Raw genomic sequence first — 15,392 nt, forward strand, 5'->3', positions numbered from 1 at the left:
AAGCTTGAGGTGCTAATGCGATGCATAAACAAAAAGAACGGCACAACAAGATATTTGCAAGTATTATTCTATCACACGATGTATCGGCATTATGCCATGGGATTTCAGATAAAATAATTGCACATAAGATAGAGGATTGGAAGTGCCAAACCGGACCTCACCCCTGAATCAAATCTAGTTAAGGATGAGATCCATGTACACCTGGCACTTGTTTCAAGAGTTCGTTACTCTCCCTGTCTTCCCTCCCCAGCCTTCTTTAACTGCCGCCTTCCTCTTCGTCTCCCCTCTCCTCTTTCTTGGCTCCATCAATCTCAGGTTTCTCCATCCTTCGACATGGCTTCGGAAAACCAAGAGGCCATCGTTCTCCGTCAGATGTCCCCCGGGCTTAAGGCTGCATTTTTATGCAGGTTCGTCTTCAGGGTTCAGCAGACGTTCTATCGAGCTCCCTGCACAGCCACCCAGGAGAGCTGGGGAAATGCAAGGTTTGTGTTTGTCTTGGTTTTTCGTTCTTCTGGTGGGTCTCTGATCATCTTGTGGTGATTATAGAGGAAAGCCATGTTGAGCGCTCGGGCATCAAGGACGCGGCTCGGTGCCAACGCAGAGATGTTGCCAGAATCATTGGAAGACTTGAACCGTTTGTGCGATGCCCTGATGATGAAGGATGCCGTGTCCAATGAAAAGGTACAGGGGATTCTTTGCACGATCTGAAGATCTTGTTAGATGTAAGCCGTAGGGTGGTATGAAAACATGGTGGAAGAGTGCTTGATGAGGAAGCAGCATCGGTGTTCTTTCCGATCTAAGTAATCAAGTGGATTATCTTTTACTCTTGTTTGCATAAGTGAAGTTCCTGAAGCAATCATTTGTTATTGGATAAGGAAATGGAAGTAGGAATTGTTTGATTTTGAGATAGCTTGTTCGATTGTATTCTCTGGTATTCATTTAGCAACAGAAACCATATTTCCTCTCGGAAGATCCCATCATATGCCTTGAATGCATCTGAGCCATCTTGTTTGTGCAATTCTGTTTATTTTTCTGGCGTATCACCGCTGACTAGCTTTAATAATTGTCTATGAAGGTTTCATCCATGAAAGAGGATAAGGCCACTTTGAAGATCTACCATCAAAGATGTGCACATAAGGTAATGATGACAGAACAACTCGTGTTTCAGTTCTTTGAGAATAATCCTACCAATCATAAATGCATTTTCTTTGAAGTAAAGATTAGGCAATTCATGGATGAAAGAAATGAGCCTGCTAAGCTAACAAGTGGCCAAAGACACCAGCAATCTTAAGGGACAGCAGCAGCCTTCCAGCCATTATGCAGATGTGAGTAAATCTTCTATATGATTTTGGTTATCATATATGAAAGTGATTTTGAGTTCTAATATGAAATGTTAGTTACATAACATTTTCTAGCACATATTGTTACTAATTATAAAGAATTATTATGTTGTATGTGTGTTGTTTCAGGATAACCTCTGCCAACATTTGATTGGTCTATTTATTTTCTGTCACAGACAGAAGTTGACATGTATGACTTGTTATATACACCAAATAGAGATGTTTTGCTCGTTTATCAGGAAGGGTAATTTATGTTGCCCAGTACTCTGTTGCTGCATCCTACTTTCTTTGCCTGTGGAATTTACCTTCTTGTCATTTAGAGTGCTGACTCCTAAATCTATCTTTCTATCATGCAGGGAGAGGGAACTCTGGGAATGGGAAACTGAAACTAGCTGGTGGAACTCAAACAGAAAATGATGATTACTTTTAGGACTGGTTTTTTATTGAATAATTTTGATGCATCATCACTTAATGGTTGCTTTTCTTTAGTCACACCATCTGAATACTGATTACATTGCAATTGTCTGTGGCTCTGTGATGGAACTTAGATCAAACTGAACATATGAATTCTCTTGGTAATGGTATTCGTATGTTTCTTTGGTCAGAGTGAAGTCTTGTATTGGCATCATATGCACCAGAATGTCTCTTTGGTCGCGTGGTTTGATTTCCACTGAATGGTTTGAGACAACGGTAGACAACTTACTCTACCATTCGCTCTTACAGCAAACTCGAACTTTTGATATCTTATGATGTCTCCTCAAAGACTTGTGAACGATAAATCAGAGAGATGCTATTATTATTTATCTAAATATTTTTTGTATTTAGAGAGATGATATCATTATTTATTTATTGATTTTTTAACATCTTTTTTTTATTGGGTTCTTTGTAGAATGACCATTAATTCGTTTTCTTCCTCTTATAACGGTGTTTTGCACGATATAAAATAGCGATACAGTACTCATATGTCGGTTCCGAGCCCATACAATTCCGGTCCCAAATCTCACGCGTTCTCTTTGATGCAATCCGCCGCTACCGTCGCTGCCTCAGCGCTCCGCCGCTCGTCATATTCTCTCCTCTCGAGCCAGTCTCCCGGCCGCGGCATGAAAAGCGCGCTAAAGAAGTCGGCCGTGCTCTACCACTACCCGTGCCCGGACGGCGCCTTCGCGGCCCTCGCCGCCCATCTCTACTTCTCCGCCACCTCCCTGCCGGTGCTCTTCTTCCCCAACGCCGTCTACGACCCCATCAGGTCAAAAGTTTCGAACCATCCTCTCTTGCTTTGCTAGCGTCCTACCGTTGTTTTCTCACTCGCATCATTGTCACATTACCCTTCCGTTACTGCTTTCTTTAGACGTTGTCGCTTGCATGTGAAAAAACTGATCCAACCATCCAAAATTTATGTTCCTTGTAGAAAGTGCAAATTTGTCACCATACCACAGCAAATCCTCTGGCGGATTTGCACGTTAGGTGGATTGGCTCTTCCTTGTTACATGCTTACATGGACAGATTACCCTAAAAACCACTGCTTTATACCCTAGGGTGAACACTGCAACCGAAACAAGATAGCTCAAGAAATTCTACAGCAATGTAAGTTTTACTTATCTTTGGATTGTGGTCCTGGAGGTGGAGTATAATAAGATCAAATTGTACATCCAACACCATATGGATGCGGAATATGACAGAGAATGTCAAAAGAAGAAAAGTGCATGAGGTGAGAGCAACGGGTTAATATCCTTGAAGAATCTATCTTTTTAAGGAACCTATAAAACAGCTTGTCGTCATAATCAGCAAAATGCTTTATTGTCCTCCACAGCTTTTAAATATTCTTCCTTTATAGGATTCTTATGGGGTGAGTATCCATCATATGGGGTGATTATTCTTCCTTTTAAAGAAGAAAAGTCATGTGTTTTTTACTTTTTTCGTTTTGAGGAAAGGTCAGATGGTTCTGTATTAAATGCTACAAGTACTGTAACGCATCCAACATCACAAGTAGGATACATGACCCACCAAGCACAATTAAGCCTACAAACCACATGAAGGAGTACCATCCACCATAATGGTGAGAAAATACACAGCTTGTGTGATGTAAAATTCGACCTGAGGGCATCCCATAGGGGATAAAATGTCTTGACCATCTAATATATGGAATTGAGATGATTAAGTCGTATCTTTATATTACTATTAAAAATTGTATCTTTAGATAGATCCTCTTGATTTGCTTATCAATGTAGGGTAAAACATCTACTGGTTTTTGACAGTCTATCCTCTGAAAAATTACTAAGTCCTCGCTGATTAATTATCTTCAGATTTACTTCTTTCAACTAGAGCTAAAGGAATGGATAGGGAGAGAATATAACTTTATCAATATTATATATATATATATATATATATATATATTGGATAGGGAGAGAATATAACTTTATCTATATTTTATATATATATATATATATATATATATATATATATATATATATATATATATATATATATATATATATATATTGATACCTTCAAAAATTTTAAAAGGTAGAGTTTTGAAAGATGCACCTGTTAGTCAGATTATCTGTTGACAGAAGATTGTAGAGTACTTTAGCCTACTAGTTGTATCTTCATATAGAGGATGAGTCCGTGAAACTTTTCTAAAAACAACTGAAGGATAATTATTTGTAGATCACAACATACGTATTATTTGGCATGCATATCCCATCATTAATAGTCTGAAACTTAACAAAGTTGAGAAACAGCCTATGATAGGATGTATGAAGATATTATTTGTCACCACTGGATCGCCAATCATCTCCTGCATTATCTTGAATCACAACAAAAGTAACTTATCCTTGATTTTTCTTCCAGGGCTAATGATCTTCCTCTAGATGAAATCAGTGATGTCTACCTCTTGGATTTTGTTGGACCCTCTGGCTTTGTTGCTGAAATATCTACAAAAGTTGAGAGGTTGGTCTCTGAACCTCTAGAATTTGTTGTTTATCAGTAATAAATGCTACATTGGTATTTTGATCTTGCTTGAATGGTAGTTAACATGCTTTAATCTATTTTTCTATTGCTTGAGAAAATGAGTTGTTCTGATTTCTGAGAGTTGGAAGAATTACTGAAATATTTGTTCTTTTTGAGTGAGAATAAGCATGTAATGATTCAGTTCCAAAGATATATTACAACAATCGAGTACATAAGAGCATCTTGTCTTTTCAGATACAAGATTTTTGTTGCTTGCATGCACATGCTAAAATATGATTTTCTGTTATCAACAACTTTACAGTCTTCTCTAAGCAATGCTTTTCGATCTTAGTAAATATTTCTTTTGTCTTTTGTTTTCCTTTCTTTAGTGTGACAATCCTAGATCATCATAAGACTGCATTTGAAGACCTTTGTGGAAACGTATTGACTGGCCAGAATGTGACTAAGGTCATTGATATGAATCAGAGTGGTGCTACAATTGCATTTGACTTCTTCAAGGAGAAACTTTTAGCATGTGATGATATTTCAAAAGATCCTGAAATTCAGCATCATATGAAGGGCAGACTTAACTTAGTATCTGACAGCAAGATTGAGAGAGTACATAAGCTTTTCAAATATGTTGAGGATGGAGATCTTTGGAGGTGGGCACTTCCATATAGCAAAGCTTTTGCTAGTGGCTTAAAAGATATGAACATAGAGTACAATGTTAATGTGAATTCAGCTGTATTTGACCAGGTAAATGGACTTTCTATTAGCTTTCTTGGAATAACAACATTTCTTATTTTCTTGAAAATTATTATGTATAAGATAGATGTCAAATTCTGTGTATTCATTATGTTAATACTTTTTTTTTTCCTTTTTGTATTTCATATTCTTTTCTTATTTTTACATGCAAACTCTTAGCTTTTATAATATTGCATCTACCAGTTGTATGTTTCTGTGATAGCTAATCTTAATTATAAACTAGTTGCCCTTACATTCATGTATGTTACATTCATGTATGTTACATTCATGTATGTGTATTCTTTTTCCTTAACATTAGTTTTTTGTTCCAATATTTGGTTTTAAGAACTAGGATATCATATTAACAAATTTACACCCACAGTAGTTGCACAAGTTGGTCAATAAGAAATGGAGAAGAAAAAAGACGGAAGATCAAAGGGTGGTAGAGGAAATAAGAGGGGATGATTTAAGTATAGACGATGGAAGCAGAGCTGCGTCACCAAATTTTTAAAAGGATGTAACATGATAATTTGGGTTTCTAGACTTATTATATCTAATAAAAATGAAAATAAAATATATCCATAATAAAAAGAAAGTAATAGGAAGCAGCTAATCAGGTTTCACTTATGTAGGCACTGTACATGCTATGGAAATTTACTTCTAAGCATTTGGCTTCTAGGTATGTCCAAGAACCCATCAGATTTGGAACTTATTTCAAAATTTAGATTTTCCTGACTTGAAAAAACAAGTGACCTGATCTTGTCTATCTACTTGTTACAATGTCTCTGGTAGAAAGAACACAAAATCTTCATAGTGCTATTTGATTCAATCTCTTCTAATTAGGTTGCAGTTCAAGTACTTCATTTATTTCTATGGTCAGGCATCTATTTGATTTCATCTCTTCTAAGTAGGTTGCATAATGCTTAAAGCTTGCTTGCTGCAGTACAATTTTGACAATTTGAATTGTGACAGTTACTAGCCTTGGACCCTGAGCATGTCATTGGTGTTGGCAAGCAAACTCTCACACATAAGCAGAGATTAATCAATGAAGTTCTTCAGCAGTCATATAAAATTCGACTAGGCAATGGACTATTTGGACAGTGCTTGGTAAAAGTTTTTCATTTATATCCTTGCTCTTAACATGTCGCGCTTAAATTGTTTATTTGGCCAAACTTTCTTTATTAATTCTCTTTAACTTGAGGACGAACAAACTTGGCCTGAATATTGAAGATTTATCGTATCCTAATAAAAAAAAATTTCTTGCTTATATGCAGCAGATGATTTCTTTTTTCTTCGCTACATCTCGCTGAGTTTGCTCCATATTATTTTGTTTGTCTCCTTTTTTCCACTCAAGTTACTGTATTTTTCCCCTGAAATTCTCTGACACTTAATCATAGTTAAGACTAAAATATTCTGCACTGCCAAGCATTAACGATGTATCAAGCAGGCAAATTTCTATGCAAGGCTGCATGCTTTTGTGAGGAATATAATTCAGGAACCTTTTTAGGCATCTATTATTTGATAAGAAATTGTTTATACTTTTTGGTCTTGGCAAGACTTTTTACTCTTCTGTTGCATTTAATCACATTTGCCAACTTTCTTTAACATGCACCATCAGGTTGTGCTTGTGGAAGTGCAACCAAGCCTGAACATATCAGTTTTGTCAGTGCTTCTCTTTTTAGGGCATCAGTTATCTCAATGCTGTTTACTTTATGATAATGTTTTATGTTTGTGGACTCTTGCTACACAGGCTGGTAATGCTGATCACATCTCAGACCTGCGGAGTGAACTAGGGAACCAGCTGGCTATTAAGAGCCAAAATCTAGGACTCAGGTCAACTAAATAATATTTTTTTATTCTTTTTCTAATATTCTTGTTAACTTACTCTTCTGCTACCCCGAAATCAATTTTTTTGGGTATGCAATACACTCTAGGAACCATCTCGTCTGATTACTAGTGATTCCATCACCTCATGTACAAGAAAGTGAATGATTAATATTAAGAAAGTGAACTTTCTGATGGTTCATACATCGACCCCTTGATCCAGGATCATCCTATCCAGTTTCTATTATTATATAATTGAATGACTAATTTCTACCTGATTCCAATTTTTAATTCTGTTTATTATGATATCGTGGATGAAATGTAGGTTTTGTACATTAAATTTCTGAACTGTACCAAGTTAATCTACATGCTAACTTTGATAGCTTTTATATGCTTTTATGTGGCTTAGAGTTAATATGTAGTTTTGTTCGAGGATATTGTCATCAAATAATGTTATTCACCTTTTCCTATTTTCTAATTTGATCAAGCAACATGGTGTCTTTTTCCCAATCTTAATTAGCTAGTTAGAATTTTGTTGAAGTTTGCAGATTGAGATTATATTATTTTTACTGCTTAATATTCTTATGCAGATATTTTTTATTCTAAAAGTAGAAGACATAAGCTAAGATAAGCATTGTAGATTTATATATATCGTTATGAACTATCGTAAGGGTTCATACCCGCAGAATAATGGATTACTCGGGCATTTTGATAGTAGAAGAATTTCTAGATAAGTATTGTGTTTTCATAGCCAACCTAGCACCACAGCATGAGATCAGAACATAACAAGGGAACTCCATAACATACTGCAGAATGTTAGTTTCTTTATCACTCATAAAATGTAGCCATTGTGAAATCAGTAATTATCCAGGCTAAGTTATATATGAGAATTCAAATGGTACAAAGCTTTTGTTATTTTTCTAATTCCTCCATTCTTTTCTGCCATTATGATCTGATACAAATCATGTTTGATTAATCTATTTTTGTGAAGGAAACGGATGTTAAATCTCAATGGCTCATAAAGTATTTAAACATGCAACTGAATTTTAGAGTTAGTTGTAGTATAATTCAATGCTCAACAAAGCTGCACTAACTTTCAAACCTTAAAGTCATTTTCATGTTTCTTCATTACTTCTGATAATAAAAATGACTACACCCTTGGATGTTGGGATTAATTTATTTTCAATCAGGCAAACACGACTAGGATGTTTTCACTATCTAGTATGAACATGTTTTGCCTCATGAAAAGCCCCAGAGTAGTGTCATGACCACAACATGCCCAATCTCATAAATATGGTCATTACTCTGACTGACCTCGGCTTGTATAATATAGTGGTTTATCATGCAAGGTTTGTATATTGCAAAATTCCTCAAATAAGGTCCTGTATAATAATTATGAAATCGGGCCTCAAACTATAGCTAAGATTTTTTACCTATTTTTATTGTTTTTTTCTATCAGTTTAATAATGGTTATTACATACTTTCTAAAGACATCCATCCTACAAAATTTTCGTGATCTTGCCGATTACATTAGATTTATTTGTCATTCAATTCCTGCATTTGCTATAGCATCAGTAATATATATATGTAAATTTATCTCCCAACATTTATTGCATTTGGAAGCATTATTGTTGTGAGGAGACATAATTTGCTTTGTTTGCATATTTTGGCTTCAAAACTTCCCATTCTTTTTCTTATGCTCTTAATCTTCAATTATAATCCCAGGGGCATTGGAGCTGTCGTGTACAAAGTGCCCGAACTTAACACCGACCATATGCTGAAAATTAGCCTAAGAAGTGTGGACTCAGAAGACACGACACCAATCTCAAAGGCAGTCCTCTTTCTCTGTACTGTTCTCGTTTCTCATTACATTTATCTTTCTACAAAGCTCATCTTGGCATATAATTCTTGCAGAATTATGGAGGTGGTGGGCATCAGAATGCAAGTTCATTTATGTTAAATTGCGCCGAATTTGAGAATTGGAAGCTACAAACCCAACCTTCAACTAACACATCTGACTGAGCACATTAGCACAAAGACAGCGAATGCTTCAGTCTTCCCCCGGTAGTTTGCTTTTTATCTAACTGGCCTCGGATGTTTTCAATTGATGGAGTGTAACCTTTTGCTTCAATGCCATCGCAGGATCCTTTCCTCTTCACCATGAGATCTCCATTCTCCCAATCCATGTGATTACTTGTGGAAAAGAAGGTGACTGCGCCGTGATCACTTGTGCACACCAACTATCACGCCAAAAATACATCTTGAGATCGATTAGTGATGTATTTACATGAGGGTATTGTGGGTGTATTAACTTCAATACAGATCTGATTTGTGGAATCCACATGTGAGGTATGCCCGGACAGCTACATTTTCCTTTATAAATTATCATTTCGTAGTTTAAAGAACAGTAATATATTCACTGTATGCTTATTAAAGTTCAATACTGCTCATATTTTTTATCGATATTCATCAAAAACACTATGGTACATCAGCATTTTTATTTCCTACATATATACGTGCTATATATATATATATATATATATATATATATATATATATGTATACGTATATATACATATATGTATATGTATATATATCACTTGTACATGGCCAATTTGCTTGTGCTGCATAAGAAGGTGGCAATTCTTTTGACGAGCAGCTTAGCGTTCTGTCCATTAGGATGAGAGAAATAGAAACCATGATCCTCCCCTGCAGTCTCGTACATCTCCACCTCCCCGCTCCATCCGCTCTTCCTCAAAGCCTCGTGGTAGATCCTGGCCCGGTCCCTCATGGCGTCCTTCTCCGCCGCACAAACCAGCAGACGCGCGCAAGCCAGCCCGGCCAGGCTCGGAGCCGAGGGCGCCACCGGGTTGACGCGCGGGTCGTCGTTCCCGCTCGCTGACGACGGGCACACCATCGGCCACAACTGGTCGAGACGGGCAGTCATCTCCGGGTTGGCCTCCTCTGACGCCGTCGGCTTTGAGCCCCAGAAGTAAGGGTCCACCAGCACGATCCCGGACAGCTTCACGCCGTGCGGCAGCTCCCTCTCACCTGCACGCATGGCCAGGTTGTGCGCTATGTTCCCGCCGGCGCTGTCGCCGGCCAGGAACACTCGGTCGAAGTCGACGTGGTCCACCAGCCAGGGCTCGGCGCCGACGCCGCGGTTGGAGGCCGCCCATTCCAGCGCGGCCCAGGAGTCGTCGTAGGCGACGGGGATGCGGTGCTCCGGGGCTCGCCGGTAGTCCACCGAGACCAGGACGACGTTGGCCTCGGCGACGAGGGAGTTGAGGTGGGCGTGGAGAGTGGGTGAGGAGGATGACATCATGCAGAAGGCGCCGCCGCGGAAGTAGACGACGAGCGGAAGCTTGTGGCGAGCCTCTGCGAGCTTGGGTAGGTAGAGACGCGCCGAGACGTCGGTGGAGATGGAGATGTCCTTGGATGTGACGCCCGTGTGGGGGTCGATCGACGCCGGCGTGTGCTCCTCTGTGACAAGCCTTTCTATGGAGCCGTCTTGGTAGACACGGAAGTAGGGAGAGAAGTCATGGACTACGACGGGAATTAGTCTAGCCATTACAGCAAGGATGTTGGTATTAGCTATTCAGTCCGCCAGGATCAGCGTAGGCACGCAATAACTTTTCTCCTTCTTGGTGAAGCTTCACACGTACTTATAAAGATAGATTGGTACACTGGAGCGAGAGAGAGAGAGAGAGAGAGAGAGAGAGAGAGAGATATTGTTGGTGGGGAAAGAAACCGCACGAGAACTTATATAGAAAGATACACACAGTGAGAAACTGTTCAATAGAAATAGAGAGAGAGTAGACGAAGAAAGATAAGATCTCATGGGGGGCTGCGCACCAACATGCGTAGAAGGACAGATTCACACGGAGAGACAATATGATCGGATAGATACAAAATCTAAAAGAACAGTCTCCATAGAGTACAATTTTGGCTATAATATCTGCTGCTAACTCAATCTAGCATCTATTAGGTAAGAAGTGTACATTCATTTCCGCTCCACAGATAGCACAATTCATATGCTACGAAGCTGATGTAAAAGCACTACTTGTCAGGAATGTGGTGGGCGTTTGACTTGGTATTTGCACAAAATGAGGTGTTGCCAAAAGCATTCCCCTCCTTTTCCGTGAGGGTGACTGCTTCCACTTAAATTGGCTCGGTTTTCTCATGTCTTTTCTTCCGTCCGTGGTCGATTCACATCCGTGTTATGTGTGGATGCATAGAATACAAGCAAGTTTGGTTAGGTCATGTGAGGTGTGCACACCTAAAGTTCCTTTACAATGACAGAGACCCTACAATCAACTCTTCCGAATATACATTTTGCCGACAAAGAAATTAATTCTAGACAACTTTTTTGATAATATAAATAGCGCATAAGATAAGGTTGAATGGCATTAATCCTCTTCAAACCTCCAAAAATATAAATCCGGGTGACCAAGAAAGATACCCTTGTGTTTCCATGATATGAATATATAAGCATAAAAATATGTAATACGTTATATTAAAATATAGAAATATCTTTTATGTCAGGATTGAAATCAAATACATTGATCTAGTTTAACGATGCGTACCTTTTGATGTCATATGTTTATATATTTCTATTTGATCTGCAAGGAACCGTTTTTAATCCAGATCGCTATCGATCTGTAAGGAGTAGATCATTTCTCCTCTCTTCCTATCCTTTCTCTCCTCTTCCTATCCTTTCACAGGACCTAAATTAAGGAGAGAGGTAAGCGTATCCTCAGTCCTTAGGTCATATCTATTTTAGGTAAGAGCAGAGGGTTTATAATAAGATATTAGAAGATTTTCTCTCATCAAGATTATCTCCTAAGGAATCGTTCGGTAAATGGATTTCTATTCTATTAGCTAAAATATTTCAACGAACTCAATTAGTTATATTATATATCTTATCCAATTATAAAGGGCTACAAAAAAAATCTAACAGAATAATCATAGTAAGAGCAATAATATTAGGTACCTTTGCGTTGATGGGAGTCATACATACGTATCCACTAAACAGTCTTTTAGGTGTAGGGAAATAATGAATGTGAATCGATAAGAGTGGTGACCACCTCCTCCGTTCCAATCTCCATGGTTTGTGGTAATCTGCTGGAGTGCCTTAGTCAAATCTGCGTGCCAAAGCTTAACTTTTAGGTGGTGGATGGGTACTGCCATGATTAAACAAAGCTTCCTTCCTCGTTTTCGTTAATGTGGTCGCAACTATTTGACAGTACCTCACTACACGTCCGTGTCCATATCTTTCTGCAAGATTAGTTTGAGCGCATGATCTTATTTGGATTTACATTCGACTTATCTAAAGTTGCGCTCTGAATAGGTTGGCGTCAGCTACGCGACCTCCGATCCACATTTTAACTCTCTAAATGGCCCTATCAAGATCTTTCTAGTGACAGACCAAATCTGTGCTCGTCATTGTTGTTTGTATTTAGACACACTGCATCTTGTTGGTGCACTGAATCCGACGAAGAATAGGTGCACTGTTATTATATGTAGGGAGGGAGGGGGAGCTGATAACGAAGCGGGTATTCGGATCCGAATTGCCGCGCCCGACCCGAACCACGACGCATCAGAGAACACGGTTCGGTCCAGGCCACAATGGGTCGGTCACAGATTGCCGACCGGAAATAGATACGGCTACCGAGTGAGATTACCGTCTTCCTCTTTGACGGCTGGAATGGCTAAAAAATCTAAGACGAGCAAAAACGATTCAAGAGGTTACTCTGTGTTGTGATATGCCATCATTATTGGGGTTTAATAGTAATGATTGAGAGCTCCCATTTCGAACTTATAAATACTAATTTGATCATGGGAAATATTTTGCTAATATGGGAGACCAACATATTTTAGTTTCAAGAGAATTTTCTTTATTTGAGATAGAATTTTGGACTATATCCCCTGATTTTTTTTCCTTTTCCAAAGACGATAATAACAAATAATAATAATTTTTGACCACATCAATTTTTTCGGGTTACATCGATGATCAAAATTAACATGATCAAACTATAAACTCGATAAATCCATCACACACAAGTCGACCTTCTATTATCTTTCCTTTCGTAATTTCTCTCAATCTTTTTTTTTAACTTTTTTTCTTCCATTAGGAAAAAAATCCTAATTTTTATATTCACTACTCAAAGAATTTTTTTTTTTACATTTTACTACTTTTCCAAAACCTAGATATGTATGAACTATTCAAATAATTATTAGTACTCAAAGTATTTTTTTTAATTTTATTATCCTAATAAAATCTAGCGATGCATGAGATATTTATATAATTATTAAATCTTAATTTTTATACTAGAATTTCTTCTTATAATAATATTGATTTATAATTTTTATTATTTATTGTATAATGCACTACTCTCATGATGTTATAGTCAAGCAACTGTACTTATAATATGCCTTTAGATGTATGAATAGACAAGCTTGAGATGACTCCACAAGGTCATCTTTTATATATAATTATCACAATCAATTACTAATTGTTTTCTCACCTTCTTGCAAAATTGAGTCAGGCTCACTTTTCCTCTCTCTCTCTCTCTCTCTCTCTCTCTCTCTCTCTCTCTCTCTCTCTCTCTCTCTCTCTCTATATATATATATATATATATATATATATATATATATATATATATATATATATATATATATATATATATATATATATATAGTGGACAGATGGAAGATGATAAGCATGCAATAGACAGTAAACGATAAATAAATAATCTATGGCTTAATTGATTACTATTATTGACTTTGTCATGTAGCCTTTGGTTGCATTGGAAATGGAGAGGACAAACTAATGTGAGGAGGCGTGACTTCGATGATGCTGAAAGAAATCGTACCTTGTGCACACTGATTTGTGCTCGGCTGATCCAAAATCCACCACCTCTTTCTCTTCAATTCCACCATGAATTCTCCTCTCGGGACTGCGGGTTGGTCCCGACTCCCTCACGACCTTCTCCATCTCGTAGCTGCGAAGCTGGTCCGCATCTCCGACTACATCCGATTCCGCTCCGTGTGCAAGTCATGGCGGTCCGCTGCGACGCCCGCCAACCTCCGCCCGCAGCCGCCACTGCTGATGCTCCCGTACCACCCCTTCACCCACGCCCGCTCCTTCTTCAGCCTCTCCACCGGCAAAGTCCACGTCCTCTCCCTCGCTGAATCCTACGGCAAGATCGTCCTCAATTCTGCCCATGGATGGTTGGTGATGCTTGACATCACGACCGCCGCTCTTTGCTTGCTGAACCCCATCACCGGAGTTCAGATCGACCTCCCGTCTACGGCCGACTTCTACCGCCTGCGTGCCGCACGCGTCTCCCCTGATCTCCGGAACTACGACGTCACCGACCACAAGGGAAGGAGGGACAAGCTGGGCTTCAACATGTCCTTCGTGGTCTACCCATGGGAGGTCTTCCTGCCGACGAACCCGAGCTCGACCGGCAATGACGAAGGCTGCTTCGTGTTCATCTCGATTCTCCACTCTCGGGATGTCATCTACTGCACGCCGGGAGACAAGGCGTGGACGACGCTGGAAGACGTTCTCGCGGCTCGCGCATGGTCGATGGCACACCGCGAAGGGAGACTGTACGTCCTCGACGGGCACAGTAACTTGTACATGTTCGACATGGCGGACCCCTCGAGGCCACCGGCACCGTTGTTGACGGTGACGGTGCCACTCGGCCTTGCACCGCTGTTCTCTTTGGCGTGCACAACGAGCAGGGAGCTGCTCTTGGTGACTTGTGATCCGAGGTATGCTCATGGCGATGAGACTCACGAGGATGATGATGGGGAATTCTTCCAAGCCTTTCGGGTTGATGTAAGAGGAGAGACGCCGGAGTGGAGCAAGGTCGAGAGCGTCGGTGAGCGGGCGGTGTTTTGGACGGAGAGACAGTGTTGGTTGGTTGACGTCGGGGACTTCCAAGGATGCAGAGAGGATTGCGTCTACCTCTGGGGTGGGCGCGGCGGTCGACGAGGTGACGGCCGTGCAAGAGCTGGAGTTCATCGGATCGAGGCGTTCCGTAGAGATGGCGGCGGCTTTGAGGTCTTGTTGGAGTGGGAGAGGTCTCCATCCGATGCGATGTGTCCTCTTTGGGTCACAACAAACCTGCGATAGAGATGCTAGTGGAGCTAAATTCGGTGTATTGTATGTGAATTCGATCGCTGGCGAGAATGTTAATGGTTTGAAACTTTAGGAAACAGATAAGCTTGAGATCTTATACTTGCAAATCTCATCACTCAAATTGCTATGTTTCTTCAACCCATACTAGTCCCAGACTTCTGATCACCCATAATTCATGTTGAGACATACAATGGATTCGAGACATCCATTTGGTAACCTACTCATTAAACAAAAACAGAAATTTTAATTGAAATTGTTTTCTAAAAGAAACCGATACTAATTCTTGGGCAAAAACAAGCAGTGACTGATAGGATTCGAGACACTCATCACAAGACGACCAGAACATGAGCAAACTGCATGCTTACCCCATGACTAACTCTACG

The 15,392-nt window shown here is 39.5% G+C and overlaps 3 protein-coding genes across 3 annotated transcripts; 2 read left to right on the forward strand and 1 right to left on the reverse strand.

The window, feature by feature from the left end:
• The first annotated feature begins 2,310 nt into the window (after positions 1–2,310).
• LOC103984593 (uncharacterized) lies at positions 2,311–9,198 on the forward strand. Its single transcript, XM_009402116.3, has 8 exons — positions 2,311–2,586; positions 4,191–4,289; positions 4,679–5,045; positions 6,006–6,140; positions 6,784–6,866; positions 8,583–8,688; positions 8,772–8,921; positions 9,000–9,198. The coding sequence occupies exons 1-7, from the start codon at positions 2,357–2,359 to the stop codon at positions 8,877–8,879; spliced, it is 1,128 nt and encodes a 375-aa protein (XP_009400391.2). The 5' UTR covers positions 2,311–2,356; the 3' UTR covers positions 8,880–8,921; positions 9,000–9,198.
• An 86-nt stretch (positions 9,199–9,284) lies between these two features.
• On the reverse strand, positions 9,285–10,574 carry LOC135612301 (2-hydroxyisoflavanone dehydratase-like). Its single transcript, XM_065108436.1, has one exon. The coding sequence runs from the start codon at positions 10,426–10,428 to the stop codon at positions 9,454–9,456; it is 975 nt and encodes a 324-aa protein (XP_064964508.1). The 5' UTR covers positions 10,429–10,574; the 3' UTR covers positions 9,285–9,453.
• Positions 10,575–13,660: 3,086 nt separating this feature from the next.
• LOC103984591 (putative F-box protein At1g65770) lies at positions 13,661–15,116 on the forward strand. The gene has a single exon (XM_009402114.3). It carries the CDS (start codon positions 13,798–13,800, stop codon positions 15,001–15,003), a length of 1,206 nt encoding a protein of 401 aa, XP_009400389.2. The 5' UTR covers positions 13,661–13,797; the 3' UTR covers positions 15,004–15,116.
• Positions 15,117–15,392: the final 276 nt, after the last annotated feature.

Source organism: Musa acuminata, chromosome BXJ2-5 (assembly GCF_036884655.1).
Source record: "Musa acuminata AAA Group cultivar baxijiao chromosome BXJ2-5, Cavendish_Baxijiao_AAA, whole genome shotgun sequence".
Taxonomy (NCBI): domain Eukaryota; kingdom Viridiplantae; phylum Streptophyta; class Magnoliopsida; order Zingiberales; family Musaceae; genus Musa; species Musa acuminata.